The sequence below is a fragment of the Chiloscyllium punctatum genome, chromosome 22 (genome assembly GCF_047496795.1).
Source record: "Chiloscyllium punctatum isolate Juve2018m chromosome 22, sChiPun1.3, whole genome shotgun sequence".
Taxonomy (NCBI): Eukaryota; Metazoa; Chordata; class Chondrichthyes; order Orectolobiformes; family Hemiscylliidae; genus Chiloscyllium; species Chiloscyllium punctatum.
The window spans coordinates 82,667,759-82,683,811 of record NC_092760.1 but is presented as its reverse complement, the minus strand read 5'-3'; the positions used below and the strand labels follow the sequence as shown (position 1 = coordinate 82,683,811).

At 44.4% G+C, this 16,053-nt stretch overlaps 1 protein-coding gene across 5 annotated transcripts in view; it reads left to right on the top strand.

Annotated features, from left to right (window-relative positions):
• The window catches only part of ano3 (anoctamin 3), a 573,601-nt gene that overhangs the window by 496,439 nt on the left and 61,109 nt on the right, over positions 1-16,053 (top strand). For all 5 annotated transcript variants that reach the window (XM_072592732.1, XM_072592727.1, XM_072592730.1 and 2 more), the window contains one exon: positions 1,994-2,134. In XM_072592732.1, the coding sequence (XP_072448833.1) occupies positions 1,994-2,134 (141 nt within the window). The remainder of the gene's footprint in view (positions 1-1,993; positions 2,135-16,053) is intronic.

The following is a 16,053-nucleotide window of genomic DNA, read 5'->3' as shown; positions in this document are numbered from 1 at the left end:
TTGCAATTTTACTAGCCTCCACCACTTCCTCTGGTAGCTCATTCCATACACGTATCACCCTCATGAAAAAGTTGCCCCTTAGGTCTCTTTTATATCTTTCTCCTCTCATCCTAAACCTCTGCCTGCTAATTCTGGACTCCCCACCCCAGGGAAAAGACTTTGTCTATTTACCCGGTCCATGCCCCTCATGATTTTATAAACCTCTATAAGGTCACCCCTTAGCCTCTGACACTCCAGGGAAAACAGCCCCAGCCTATTCAAACTCTCCCGATAGCCCAAATCCTCCAACCCTGTCAACATCCTTGTAAATCTTTTCTGAAAACTTTCATGTTTCACAACATCCTTCTGATAGGAAGCCCTCTAGAGATAAAGGCCATCTTTCCATGAGCTTTTTTGATTACTTTCTGCAGTTATGCATCTTAAAGATTTATGCACCAGAATCCACCCCGAGTCTCTTTGGACATCCATTGTATTTAACTTTACCCCATCTGGAAAGTACTCTGATCGACTCTTCTTCAGTCTAAAATGGATAACCTCACATTTGCTTACATTAAAATCCATCTGCCATAGTTTTGCCCATTCACCAAGTCTACCAATATCCCTGCCAATATATGCTATCAGCTACACTGTCTACAATGCCACCTATGTATTTGTCATCAGCAAATTTGGATATCAGCAAGTTTGAACCATTCTGCAGGTTAAACTGAAAAATTCTGCCACAGCCCCAGGAGCAGTTTGGGACAGGCTAGGTGGGTAATAACCTTGCATGATAGTTCCATTGTTAGATTCCCAAGCAAATATACCCCGAGAGTCACCATTGCCTAAAACAAAACCTAATTGGGCAGACATTGGGAATTCAGCGAAGAGTAACACCCCTGAATCCTCAAAGGCTTTTCACCCATTGCAAGGTACAAGTCAGCAATGCGATGGAATGGTCTGCATTTGTCTGGATGAGTACAACTCCAGAAACACGTAAACCATTCAAGACAGAGCAGCCCCCTAGGAAGGCACCCTGTTCCATGACTTTCAACATCCATTCCTCTCCGCCACCAGCACACTGACTGCAGGGTGTGGCATCAACAAGAAGCTCTACACCAACTCCCCAAGGCTCCCTCCACGGCACCTTCCAAATCCAGGACCTTTATAAGAGAGGCAGATGCCTGGGAACGTCACTTTCTTTAAGCTCCAAATCATGCCCCATCCTGGCCTGGACCTATATTTCTTTCCCTTCGCTTTCAGTGGATCAAAGTCCTGGGAATCCTTCCCTAACAGTTCTGTGGCTGTACTTACACCACAAGGCCTGCGGGGGCAGCACACCACCGCCAGGGAAATTAAGGACAGGGAAGATATGCTGACCTAGCTAGCGATGCTCACATACCATGAATGAATGAATAAAACTCTGTTTCAGTGACCTGTTGAAGAAAATCCAGACAAGGTCAACAATGCTGTGCTGTTCATGATGTGCTTTTAAAGGAACTTTTCTTTTTGGCAGCCATCTGATGGCATTAGCACAATGCTAGGTAATAGCATCCTTTTAACACAGTTCACCACACTTCATGGAATCCTATAGCAGGCCGTCCAATCCATCTAGTTCCACACCAACGCTCCGAAGAATACCCTGCCCAGACCCCTGTGTTTTCCCATGGCTAACTCACCTAGCCTACACATCCCTGGACACTGGGCAATTTAGCATGGCCAATCCACCTAACCTGCACATCTACGGACTGTGGGAGGAAACCAGAGCAAACCCACACAGACACGGGGAGAATGTACAAGCTCCACACAAACAGTCACCCGAGGATGGAATCGAACCTGGGACCCTGGTGCTGTGAGGCAGCAGTGCTAACCACTGAGCCTTCATGTCACCCCAATTTTATAACTTTATTTCCAGTTTTACAAATGGAATCTCTGCAACTTAGAAAGGAAATAGCTTTCATAATATGGAGCACTGTTGAAAATCCCCCATAATGATATTGTTGTTCCTTTGTCACAGGAAGAACTCCGCCCTCAGTTTGAAGCAAAATATTCCAAAAAGGAGCGTGTGAACCCCATTACAGGAAAGCCAGAACCATTCCAGCCATTTCTCGATAAACTCAGTCGACTCCTTGTGTCTGTCTCAGGAATTTTCTTTATGGTAAGCTCTGGAGAAGATGCATGTCATTTTATCATTGCTTTCCCCACCAACTAACAACAATAGAAAAGTTATTGTCCCTGTGGTGACAAAACAGAAGGAGTTACTTGGGAACTTTACAGCTCATTGTGCTCTCAATTTAGAGCATGCATTGTGAAAGAAAATATGACATTTATTGAATTTTTCCAAGCAATTCAGAATTTGAAAAGGATAAAATCAGTCTCCAAAGAATTGTGTTTCTCGGTTAAAATAATTGCAAATTTCAATATGGAAAATAAAGTAGCTGTCTGGAAGTCTGTATATACTGAAAACTGACTTTTTATAGGAACTCAGTAAATCATTTCAGTTAGTTGTTTCAGCAGTACTGTTAAAGGTCAGTTATCTCAGCTCATTATCCAAAGAATAGTCAGATTTGACTCTTACTCTATTCCCATTTCAAACAGTATGCTGTTTTGGAAAATGTAGGGGGTGATGGATTCTCAGGGGAACGTAGCATGAACAGCCAAGTTTCTGGTATTGAGACTGGCTCTAATGCAATGAGGGGGACGTCAGCTTCCAAGAGATCAAGTTTGTTAGGGGATTCTGTAGTCAGAGGAACTGACAGACATTTCTGTGGCCAGCACAGAAAAAGCAGAATGGTGTGTTGTTTCCCTGTTGCCAGGATCAAGGATGTCTCAGAGAGGGTGCAGAATGTTCTCACGGGGGAGAGGGGCCAGCAGGAGGTCTTTGTCCACATTGGAACCAACGACATAGGAAGGGAAAAGGTTGAGATTCTGAAGGGAGATTACAGAGAGTTAGGCAGAAATTTAAAAAGGGGGTCCTCAAGGGTAGTAATATCTGGATTACTCCCAGTGCTACGAGCTAGTGAGGGCAGGAATAGGAGGATAGAGCAGATGAATGCATGGCTGAGGAGCTGGTGTATGGGAGAAGGATTCACATTTTTGGATCATTGGAATCTCTTTTGGCGTAGAAGTGACCTGTACAAGAAGGACAGATTGCACCTAAATTGGAAGGTGACTAATATACTGGCAGGGAAATTTGCTAGAACTCCACGGGAGGATTTAAACTAGTAAGGTGGGGGGGTGGGACCCAGGGAGATAGTGAGGAAAGAGATCAATCTGAGACGGGTACAGCTGAGAACAGAGGTAAAAACAATGACTGCAGATGCTGGAAACCAGATTCTGGATTAGTGGTGCTGGAAGAGCACAGCAGCTGCTCCTTGGATGCTGCCTGAACTGCTGTGCTCTTCCAGCACCACTAATCCAGAAGCTGAGAACAGAAGTGAGTCAAACAGTCAGGGCAGACATGGACAAGGTAGGACTAATAAATTAAACTGCATTTATTTCAATGCAAGGGACCTAACAGGGATGGCAGATGAACCCAGGGCATGGTTAGGAACATGGGACTGGGATATCATAGCAATTACGGAAACATGGCTCAGAGATGGGCAGGACTGGCAGCTTAATGTTCCAGGATACAAATGCTACAGGAAGGATAGAAAGGGCGGCAAAAGAGGAGGGGGAGTGGCATTTTTGATAAGGGCTAGCATTACAGCTGTGCTGAGGGAGGATATTCCTGGAAATACATCCAGGGAAGTTAATTTGGGTGGAACTGAGAAATAAGAAAGGGATGATCACATTATTGGGATTGTATTATAGACCCCCTAATAGTCAGAGGGAAATTGAGAAACAAACTTGTAAGGAGATCTCAGCTATCTGTAAGAATAATAGGATAGTTATGGTAGGAGATTTTAATTTTCCAAACATAGACTGGGACTGCCATAGTGTTAAAGGTTTAAATGGAGAGGAATTTCTTAAGTGTGTATAAGACAATTTTCTGATTCAGTATGTGGATGTACCTACTAGAGAAGGTGCAAAACTTGACCTACTCTTGGGAAATAAGGCAGGGCAGGTGACTGAGGTGTCAGTGGGAGAGCACTTTGGGGCCAACGACCATAATTCTATTAGTTTGAAAATAATGATGGAAAATGATAGACCAGATTTAAAAGTTGAAGTTCTAAATTGGAGAAAGGTCAATTTTGACAGTATTAGCAAGAACTTTCAAAAGCTGATTAGAGGCAGATGTTCGCAGGTAAAGGGACGGCTGGAAAATGGGAAGCCTTCAGAAATGAGATAACAAGAATCCAGAGAAAGTATATTCCTGTTAAGGTGAAAGGGAAGGCTAATACATATAGGGAATGCTGGATGACTAAAGAAATTTTGGGATTGGTTAAGAAAAAGAAGGAAGCATATGTCAGGTATAGACAGGATAGATCGAGTGAATCCTTAGAAGAATATAAAGAAAGTAGGAGTATACTTAAGAGGGAAATCAGGAGGGCAAAACGGGGACATGAGATAGCTTTGGCAAATAGAATTAAGGAGAATCCAAAGGGTTTTTACAAAGATATTAAGGACAAAAGGGTAACTAGGGAGAGAATAGGGCCCCTCAAAGTTCAGTAAGGTGGCCTTTGTGTGGAGCCACAGAAAATGGGGGAGATACTAAATGAATATTTTGCATCAGTATTTACTGTGGAAAAGGATATGTAAGATATAGACTGTGGGGAAATAGATGGTGACATCTTACAAAATGTCCAGATTACAGAGGAGGAAGTGCTGGATGTCTTGAAACAGTTAAAGGTGGATAAATCCCCAGGACCTGATCAGGTGTACCCGAGAACTCTGTGGGAAGCTAGAGAAGTGATTGCTGGGCCTGTTGCTGAGATATTTGTATCATCAATAGTCACAGGTGAGGTGCCAGAAGACTGGAGGTTGGCCAACTTGGTGTCACTGTTTAAGAAGGGCAGTAAAGACAAGCCAGGGAACTATAGACCGGTGAGCCTGACCTCAGTGGTGGGCAAGTTGTTGGAGGGAATCCTGAGGGACAGAATGTACATGTATTTGGAAAGGCAAGGACTGATTCGGGATAGTCAACATGGCTTTGTGTGTGGGAAATCATGTCTCACAAACTTGATTGAGTTTTTTGAAGAAGTAACAAAGAAGATTGAGGGCAGAGCAGTAGATGTGATCTATATGGACTTCAGTAAGGCGTTCGACAAGGTTCCCCATGGGAGACTGATTAGCAAGGTTAGATCTCGTGGAATCCAGGGAGAACTAGCCTGGATACAGAACTGGCTCAAAGGTAGAAGGCAGAGGATGGTGGTGGAGGGTTGTTTTTCAGACTGGAGGCCTGTGACCAGTGGAGTGCCACAAAGATCGGTGCTGGGCCCTCTACGTTTTGTCATTTACATAAACGATTTGGATGTGAGCATAAGAGGTACAGTTAGTGAGTTTGCAGATGACACCAAAATTGGAGGTGTAGTGGACAGTGAAGAGGGTTACCTCAGATTACAACAGGATCTTGACCAGATGGGCCAATGGGCTGAGAAGTGGCAGATGGAGTTTAATTCAGATAAATGCGAGGTGCTGCATTTTGGGAAAGCAAATCTTAGCAGGACTTATACACTTAATGGTAAGGTCCTAGGGAGTGTTGCTGAACAAAGAGACCTTGGAGTGCAGGTTCATAGCTCATTGAAAGTGGAGTCGCAGGTAGATTGGATAGTGAAGAAGGTGTTTGGTATGCTTTTCTTTATTGGTCAGAGTATTGAATGCAGGAGTTGGGAGGTCATGTTATGGCTGTACAGGACATTGGTTAGACCACTGTTGGAATATTGTGTGCAGTTCTGGTCTCCTTCCTTTTGGAAAGATGTTGTGAAAGTTGAAAGGGTTCAGAAAAGATTTACAAGGTTGTTGCCAGGGTTGGAGGATCTGAGCTATAGAGAGAGGTTGAACAGGCTGGGGCAGTTTTCCCTGGAGCGTCGGAGGCTGAGGGGTGACCTTATAGAGGTTTACAAAATTATGAGGGGCATGGATAGGATAAATAGGCAAAGTCCAGAACTAGAGGGCATAGGCTTAGGGTGAGGGGGAAAACTATAAAAGAGCCCTAAGGGGCAACATTTTCATGCAGAGGGTGGTACGTGTATGGAATGAGCTGCCAGAGGATGTGGTGGAGGCTGGTACAATTGCAACATTTAAGTGGTATTTGGATGCGTATATGAATAGGAAGAGTTTGGAGGGATATGGGCTGGGTGCTGGCAGGTGGGACTAGATTGGGTTGGGATATCTGGTCGGCATGGACGGGTTGGACCGAAGGGTCTGTTTCCATGCAGTACATGTCTCTGACTCTATGGCTGCTGCCAGACTTGCTCAATAGTTCCAGTCTCTTTATTTCGGAACCCCAGCATCCATAGCATTTTGATTTTATTTATCCACGAACCCAGCATTGTACCACATTCGTTCATGTTGCCTCTGTAATGTCCTCCCATCAGCTTTACATTTCTCTGAAGGTTAAATATCACACAACACCAGGTTATAGTTCAACAGGTTTAATTGGAAGAACACTAGCTTCAGAGTGTCGCTCCTTCATGAGGTGATAGTGGAGGACTCAATCCTAACACAGAATTTATAGCAAAAATTTACAGTGTGATGTAACTGAAATTATACATTGAAAAATTGATTGTCTGTTAAGTCGTTCATCTGTTTGAATACCATGATAGTTTCACTTCTTTCATGTGTAAATCACAAAACCGTTTTTTTTAAAGTTGCATTCTCAGGTTAGCAGTTAACAATGGATGATAGCTAGACAATATGTTGAAAGTGTTAGCCCCCTGTGTTCTCTGTCTATGACCTGATGTTTAGATTGATTCTAATCTAAAAAGTGAGATAACAGAGTTTTACATAAATTCATGCAGTTTTAGAGCTCAGAGTTCTACATTAAAGCGTGCAGTTTTTAAGCAAAGTACAGTGTAAGCCTGCAAGTACAAATTCACCCCACAAAATATATGTGTGCATGTGTGTCTTTGTCTGTCTATGTGTGTGTGTCTGGGTTGGGGGTTGTGAGTATGGGAAAGTGTATGTGTGTGTGTAGTGAGTGCAGAGTGTCTTAAGTCTGTGAGGGGGTGCATGCATGAGTATGGGAGTGTGTGTCAGTAAGGTTGTGTGTTTGTGTCTGCGTGTCTGTGTATATGTGTGTGTGTGTGTGTGTGTGTGTGTGCGTGTGTGTGTGTGTGTGTGTGTGTGTGTGTGTGTATAGTGCAATGGTGGTCACCTGTAATGTGTCATGAACCCAAGGTCCAGGTTGAGGCCCTCCCTATGGGTATCAAACTTAGCTATCAGCCTCTGCTCGGCCACTTTTTGCTGCTGCCTGTCCCGAAGTCTGCCTTGGAGGATGGTCACCTGAAGGTCTGAGGTTGAATGTCCTGGACCACTGAAGTGTTCTTCAACTGGGAGGGAACCCTCCTGTCTGTTGATCGTTGTGCGGTGCCCATTCATCTGTTGTCATCGCCTTTGCTCGGTTCCTGCAATGTACCATGCCTCAGGGCATCCTTGCCTATAACGTATAAGATAGACAACGTTGGCTGAGTCACATGAGTACCTGCCATGTACAAGGCGGGAGGTGTCCCCACGCGTAATGGTGGTATCTCTGTCCACACTCTGATACGTCTTGCAGCGCCTACCGTGACAGGGTTGTATGGAGTTGTCCTGAGAGCCGGGCAGCTTGCTACAAACGATGATCTGTTTGAGGTTTGGCGGTTGTTTAAAGGCAAGTAGTGGAGGTGTGGGGAAGGTCTTGGTAAGGTGCTCATCCTCATTGATAATGTGTTGCAGGTCACGAAGAACATGGCGAAATTTTTCAGCCTGGGATCAATTTCCTCAGAACCATGGTGTGATCTTGTTTTTATGACTGACATGGCTGTGATTGGATAGTTTCTTCCCTTCCCATTGTGCTTGACCATTTGATTATCTGGTCCCTTGCCTGAATGCCCCACAATCAATATCCTGGGAATTACCATTGACCAGAAACTGAACTGGCCTGGTCATACAAACAGATCAGAGGCTAGCGAACCTGCCCCGAGTAACTTACCTCTAGACTCTCCAAAACTAGTTCGCCATCTACAAGCTGCAAGTCAAGGATTTGGCAGAATATTCCCCACTTACTTGGATGGATGAAACTGCAGCAATGCAAACCAAGTTTTAGACCAAAATAAAAGCAAATCACTGCAGATGCTGGAATCTGAAACCAAAAGAGAAAACGCTGGAAAATCTCAGCAGGTCCAGACCATCCAGGCTCCTTCGGTTCTATATTTATTAAAGAGTAGGACCAGTCTGGCAATGTAAATGTGCCTCTGATCTGGGACCTGAAGCCACTTGTTCCTTGTCATTTCAAATCCGCACTGTTTGCGTGGTCAGCCAAGGGTCAGAACGTAAGTGACCACATGACAAATGTAGATGCTGAAAATCTGAAATGTAGTCAGAGAATTGTGGAAATATTCCATGGGTCCAGGTCACACCTGCAGTGGGAGAAACTAAATTGATGTTGTACCTCAATGACTTTTCATTGGAGCTGAGATGGACAAGCTTTCAGTCAGCCTGTCAAGTTTAACACCTTCTTTCCACAAGTGTTAGTGCAGTGTGCTTTCCAAACCTGAAGATAAGAATTACACAACACCAGGTTATAGTCCAATAGGTTTATTTGGAAGCACTGTAGGTCAGGCAGCATCTGAGGAGTAGGAGAATCGATGAGCAAGGGATTTTGCCTGAAACATCGATTTTCCTGCTCCTCGATGCTGCTGACCTGCTGTGCTTTTCCAGAACCACTCCAACCTAGACTCTGATTTCCAGCATCTGCAATCCTCACTTTTGCCTTAATTGGAAGCACTAGCTTTCAGAGTGCTGTTCCTTCATCAGGTGGTTGCTGATGAACCATCTGATGAAGGAGCAGCGCTCCAAAAGCTAGCGCTTCCAAATAAACCGATTGGACTATAACCTGGTGTTGTGTGATTTTTAACTTTGGCCACCCCAGTCCAACACCGGCACGTATAAATCATTTCAGTCAGCAGTAAGTGTCAGATTGGTACCAATGGGAGTGCTGAACTGTTGGTTTCTATAAAAGGTCATTCTGTTTTAATTCCTCTGTCTGTGTGAGTTTGTGCTGAGTGGCTTAACCAGTCGGAGTCCAGTAATTCCAACTGTGCAGAGATATCCCAGAAAATAATTACCTCACTATGTATTGATTTAAATAAAAAGAAAATCCGGCTGAAATGTGGAGGAAAATATTTGTTGTAAGTCCTGTCACGTTTCAGTTTAATGTCACTTTGAGGCAGGCAAATTGAGGTCAGTGCAAAACAGCTCCTCCAGCCCACTCACACAGATCAATGAAGACGAAACCTGATTCACTCAGGGTATCCTGCAGAAACCTAATGTAAGTTGACATTTATCTACAATATTATTTCCCTGTAGTCAATCTTAGGTTATGGTTCAGTAGATTTAGAGTGGTTTTGCCACAAGTTGTTCATGATTCATCCTGAGTGTAATAATGCAGTGGTTACATAGTGCACAATAAAAGATGTCAAACCAACTCCCAAGTCAAACCGACCTTTGCGTGGTGTTAAGGAAACCCATTGTTGCACAATGGGAGAGAGTTCTCTGGTCGTGATCTCATTTTGAGCTCTTGTAAAGAGAAACCAGAAACCAGCCTCTAAGACTGAAGGGTCAGGGAATGGAACGCTGGATGTCAAGAGGTGTTGAGAGTTTGATAAAGAAAAAGAAGGGAGCATATGTTAGGCATGGTGCATTAAAGACAGGAGTGGCCTTTAAGAAGTATAAAATGCGTAGAGTTCACTTCAAAGCAGGTAGGATGGCAAAGAAGGACCACAAAATGTATTTGGCAGATAGGATTTAGGGGCTTCGTAATTATTTTAAGCGTAGGAGGATTACCCCCCATGGAAAGAGTGGGGTCTGTGAGAGACCACTGGGGCAACCTGTGCTTGGAGCCAGTGGACATGGGTGAGATCTTAAATGAATATTTCCTGACTGTATTCACAAAGGAAAAAGCCATTGTTGCTAGAGATTTCAGTTGGGATGTTGAGGTTCCAGAACATGTTCAGATTAATAAGGTTTTAGAAATGCATGAAGATGCACAAAACCCCAGAACCTGATGAATGTTATCCTAGACTACCGTGGGAGGCAAGGGAGGAGATTGCTGGGGCTTTGGCAGAGATATTTAATCCATCACTAGCCACAGATGAAGTGCCAGAAATAGAGAAATTATTGGAAAAAATTCCAAGGGATAGAATAAATCAACACTTGGAAAGGAAGAGATTGATCAGGGAATCAACATGGATTTGTTAAAAAGAGAGAGATCCTGTCTCATTTCGCTGAAATTTTCAAAGAGCTGACTAAATACATTGGTGAGGATAGTGCAGTTGATGTGGTTTACATGGACTTCACTAAGGCCTTTGACAAGGTGCTCCATGGAAGACTGGTCAAAAATCATGATAGCCTATGGGATCCAAAGGAATTTGACAAACTGGATCCAAAATTGTCTCGCAAATAGGGAGCAAAGGGTAAAGGTAGAGGGTTTGTTTTTGTGATCAGACTCTTGTGACCAATGGTGTACCATAGGAATTGGTGATGGGACCCTTGCTATTTATTATCTACATTGACAAGTTGGATGTGAATGTCGAAAGTCAGTTTACAGATGACCTGAAAATTGGTGCTGTTTATGATCGTGAGAAGGCTAATCTCAAACTATAGTTTGAAGTTGATCAGCTGGCAAATTGGGCAGACCAATAGCACATAGAATTTAATCCTGATAAATGTGAGGTGTTGCATTTTGGAAGGTCTAATAAAGAAAGGATACATAGAGCAAAAGGTAGGTTCCTCAGTAAATGCTGAGCAACAAAGGGACCTTGGTGTACAGGTCCATAAGTCCCTGAAAGTTTCAGCACAGGTAGGCAGGGTAGGGAAGAAGGCATATGCAGTGTATGCATAGCTTCATTAGCCAGGGCATAGAATATGGGAGCAAGGAAGTCTTTTTACATCTTTATAAAATATTGGCTAGTCCACGGATGGAATACTGTGTACAGTTCTGGTTGCCACACTATCAGAAGGGCATAATTACACTGGAGAATGTGCAGAGGAAATTCACCAGGATGTTGCCTGGGATGATGAGCCTCAAATATGTGGAGCAAGTGGATAGGCTGGGTTTGTTTTCCTTGAAGCAGAGGAGGCTGGGGGTTGGGATCTGACTGAGGTATGCAAATTTGATATTCATAAATAGGGTAGATTGTGAGAATCTTTTCCCCATGGCAGGCATGTCTAAAACCAGAAGGCATAAGTTTAAGGTGAGGATTAAGTGGATTAGAACATAGAGCATTATAGCGCAGTACAGGGCCTTCGGCCCTCGATGTTGCACTCACCTGTCATACCAACCTCAAGCCCATCTAACCTACACTTTTCCAGGTATGTCCATATGCTTGTCCAATAACGACTTAAATGTACTTAAAGTTGGCAAATCTATTACCATTGCAGGCAAAGCATTCCATACCCTTACTACTCTGAGTAAAGGAACTACCTCTGACATCTGTCCTATATCTATCACCCCTCAATTTAAAGCTATGCCCCTCATGCTCGCTGTCACCATACTTGGTAAAAGGCTCTCCCTGTCCACCCTATCTAACCCTCTGATTATCTTTTATGTCTCTATTAATTCACCTCTCAACCTTCTTCTCTCTAACAAAAACAGCCTCAAGTCCCTCAGCCTTTCCTCGTAAGACCTTCCCTCCATACCAGGCAACATCCTAGTAAATCTCCTCTGCACCCTTTCCAAAGCTTCCACATCCTTCTTATAATGCGGTGACCAGAACTGTACACAATACTCCAAGTGCAGCCGCACCAGAGTTTTGTACAGCTGTAGCATAACCTCATGGTTCTGGAACTCGATCCCTCTATTAATAAAAGCTAAAACACTGTATGCCTTCTTAACAACCCTGTCAACCTGGGTGGCAACTTTCAAGGATCTATGTACCTGGACACCGAGATCTCTCTGCTCATCTATACTACCAAGAATCTTACCATTAGCCCAGTACTTTGCATTCCGTTTACTCCGACCAAAGTGAATCACCTCACACTTGTCTGCATTAAACTCCATTTGCCACCTCTCAGCCCAGCTCTGCAGCTTATCTATGTCTCTCTGTAACCTACAACATCCTTCGTCACTATCCACAACTCGTCTGCAAATTTACTAACCCAACCTTCTACGCCCTCATCCAGGTCGTTTATAAAAATGATGAACAGCAGTGGACCCAACATTGACCCTTGCGGTACACCACTAATAACTGGACTCCAGGATGAATATTTCCCATCAACCACCACCCTCTGTCTTCTTTCAGCAAGCCAGTTACTGATCCAAACTGCTATATCTCCCACAATCCCATTCTTCCACATTTTGTACAATAGCCTACTGTGGGGAACCTTATTGAACCTTATTGAATCTCCTCCCTGGCTTTCCAGAAGATCCTAGGATAAATCCCATCCAGCCCAGGAGACTTATCTAGTTTCACACTCTACAGGATTTCTAATACTTCTTCCTTGTGAACCTCAATCCCACCTCGTCTAGTAGCCTGTATCTCAGTATTCTCCTCAATAACATTGTCATTTTCTAGGGTGAATACTGTCGAAAAATATTCATTAAGTGCTTCCCCTATCTCCTCTGACTCCACACACAACTTCCCACTACTATCCTTGATTGGCCCGAATCTTACTCTCGTCATTCTTTTATTCCTTAAATACCTATAGAAAGCCTTAGGGTTTACCCTGATCCTATCCGCCAACAACTTCTCATGTCTCCTCCTGGCTCTTCTGAGCTCTCTCTTTATGTCTTTCCTGGCTACCTTGTAACTCTCAAGCGCCCTGAATGAGCCTTCACATCTTATCCTAACATAAGCCTTCTTCTTCCTCTTGACCAGAGATTCCACGCTCTACAGCTCCCTCCCTGCCTGGCAGGTACATACTTATCTAGAACACACAGCTTTTCCTTGAATAAGCTCCACATTTCTAATGTGCCCATCCCCTGCAGTTTCCTTCCCCATCCTATGCTTCCTAAATCTTGCCTAATCGCATTGTAATTGCCTTTCCCCCAGCTGTGACTCTTGCCCAGTGGTATACACCTATCCCTTTCTATCACTAAATTAAAAATAACAGAATTGTGATCGCTATCACCAAAGTGCTCACCTACTTCCAAGTCTAACACCTGGCTGGGCTCATTACCCAGTACCAAATCTAAGGTGGCTTCGCCCCATGTTGACCTTCTGCATACTGTGTCAGGAAGCCCTCCTGCACACACTGGACAAAAACTGACCCATCTATAGTACTTGTACTATAGTGTTCCCAATCAATATTTGGAAAGTTGAAGTCCCCTATGACAACTACCCTGTCTCTCTCACTCCTATCGAGAATCATCTTTGCTATCCTTTTCTCTACATCTCTGGAACTATTCGAGGCCTAAAGAAAACTCCCAACAGGGTGACCCCTCCTTTCCTGTTTCTAACCTCAGCCCATACTACCTCAGTTGACGAGTCCCCAAACATCCTTTCTGCAACTGTAATACTGTCCTTCACCAACAATGCCACACCTCCCCCTCTTTTAACATCTTCTCTGTTCTTACTGAAACATCTAAATCCTGGAACCTGCAACAACCATTCCTGTCCCTCCTCTATCCATCTCCAAATGGCCACAATATCGAAGTCCCAGGTACCAACCCATGCTGCAAGTTCACCTACCTTATTCCGGATGCTCCTGGCATTGAAGTAGACACACTTCAAACCAACTTCTTACTTGTCGGTGCCACCTTGCGTCCCTGAAACTTGATTTCGGACCTCCCTACTCTCAACCTTTCCTATACTCATTCCCCTGCTGGATTAGCTTAAACCCACCCCAACAGCCTTAGCGAATATTGGTGCCCCTTTGGTTCAGATGAAGACCATCCTGCTTGTAGAGGTCCCACCTACCCCAGAAAGAGCCCCAATTATCCAAGAATCCAAAACCCTCCCTCCTGCACCATCCCTGTAGCCACATGTTCAACTCCTCTCTCTCCCTAAGCCTTGCCTCACTGGCATGTGGCACGGGCAACAAACCAGAGACAACTCTGTTCGTCCTAGCTCTAAGCTTCCATTCTAGCTCCCTGAATTTCTGCCTTAAATCCCCATCTTTCTTCCTACCTATGTCATTGGTGCCTATGTGGACCACAACTTGGGGCTGCTCCCCGTCCCCCTTAAGGATCCCAAAAACACGATCAGAGACATCATGAACCCTGGCACCTGGGAGGCAACACACCAACCGTGAGTCTCTCTCACCCCCCACAGAACGTCCTATCTGTCCCCCTAACTATGGAGTCCCCATTGACTACTACTCTGCTCCTCTTCCCCCTTCCCTTCTGAGCAGGAGGGACAGACTCTGTGCCAGAGCCCTGTGCCCCCTCAATACTATCCAAAATGGTATACTTATTGTTGAGGGGAATGGCCACAGAGAATCTCTGCACTGCTTGCCGGTTCCCTTTCCATCCTCTGACTGTAACCCAAATGCTTTTTTCTTGTACCTTAGGAGTGACCACCTCCCTGTAACTGCTCTCAATAACTCCCTCCACCTCCCGAATGATCCGAAGTTCATCCAGCTCCAACTCCAGTTCCCTAATGCGGTTTTCGAGGAGCTGGAGTTGGGTGCACTTCCCGTAGATGTCGTCAGCAGGGGCACTAGTAGTGACCCTTACCTCCCACATTCTGCAGGAGAAACATTCAACTGCCCTAACCTCCATTCCCACGATTTGAAATTCCCATTTGAGTGGTGGAAATATGTAACGAGATGCCTGAGAGGATGGTAGTGGCAATATTTAAGAAGCATCTGGATGAACACTTAAGATTCTAGGGCATAGTAGGCTATGGACCAAATGCAGGTAATTGGGATTAGTGTAGTTTGATATTTGTTGGTCAGCATAGACCAACATAATGGGTGGCACTGCTGCCTCACAGTACCAGAGACCCTGGTTCGATTCCAGCCTTGGGCGACCATCTGTAAATGCACATTCTCCCTGTTCTGTGTGGGTTTCCTCTGGGTGCTCCAGTTTCCTCCCACAATCCAAAGGTGTGCAGGTTAGATGAATTGCCCATAGTGTTCAGGGATATGTAGGTTGGGTGCATTAGTCAGAGTAAATCTAGGGTAAGGGAATGGGTCTGGGTGGGTTACTCTTCAGAGGATCGGTGGTGTGGATTTGTTGGGTTAAAGGGCCTGTTTCCACACTGTAGAGATTCAAATTCTAAAAATTCTAATTCTGGACATGAGTGGTCCAAACCGCCTGTTACTATGCTCCATGACTTGTATTCATATGGTACCATGCAGTAGCACTGGCTGTCCTTAAGCACTTTGCGACTAATGAGGTGCTTCTGAAGTTGAGTCTCTGATACAATGGAGCAAATACAGCAGCCAATTTACACACATCAAACTGACCCCAACAGCAGAGTGATATTGACCAGAGAATCAGAGAATCCCACATAATCTCCTTGCTTTTTCTCATTCACTCGCAGGATGTGAGCATCACAGGTTGGGTCAGCATTTAGTGCCCATCTCTAATTGCCCAGAGGGCAGTTAAGTGTCAACCTAATTGCTGTGGGTCTGGAGTCACATGTAAGCCAGACCAGGTAAGGATGACAGATTTCCTTCCCCAGAAAACATTAGTGGATTTTTCTGACAATTGACAATGTTTTCATAGTTGTCATTAGACCTTTAATTCCAGGTTCATTTTAATGAATGCAAATTCCACCATCTGCCACGGTGGGATATGGACCCAGAACATTGTCTAGGTCTCAGGGTTTATAGTCCAGCAATAGTACCATTACGCCATTGCTTCCTTTTTATATTTGGTGTTGACTGAGGGATAAATGTTGACCAGGATACCAGAAAAGATTGCACTGCTCTTTTTCAGAATAGCTCAATAGATCATTTTACTTCAATGAAACAGTCAGATGGTGACCTAGCATAGTGCCTCATATGGGAAACAGCATCCACGCTCGAGCTGACCCAAGTCTGAAACGT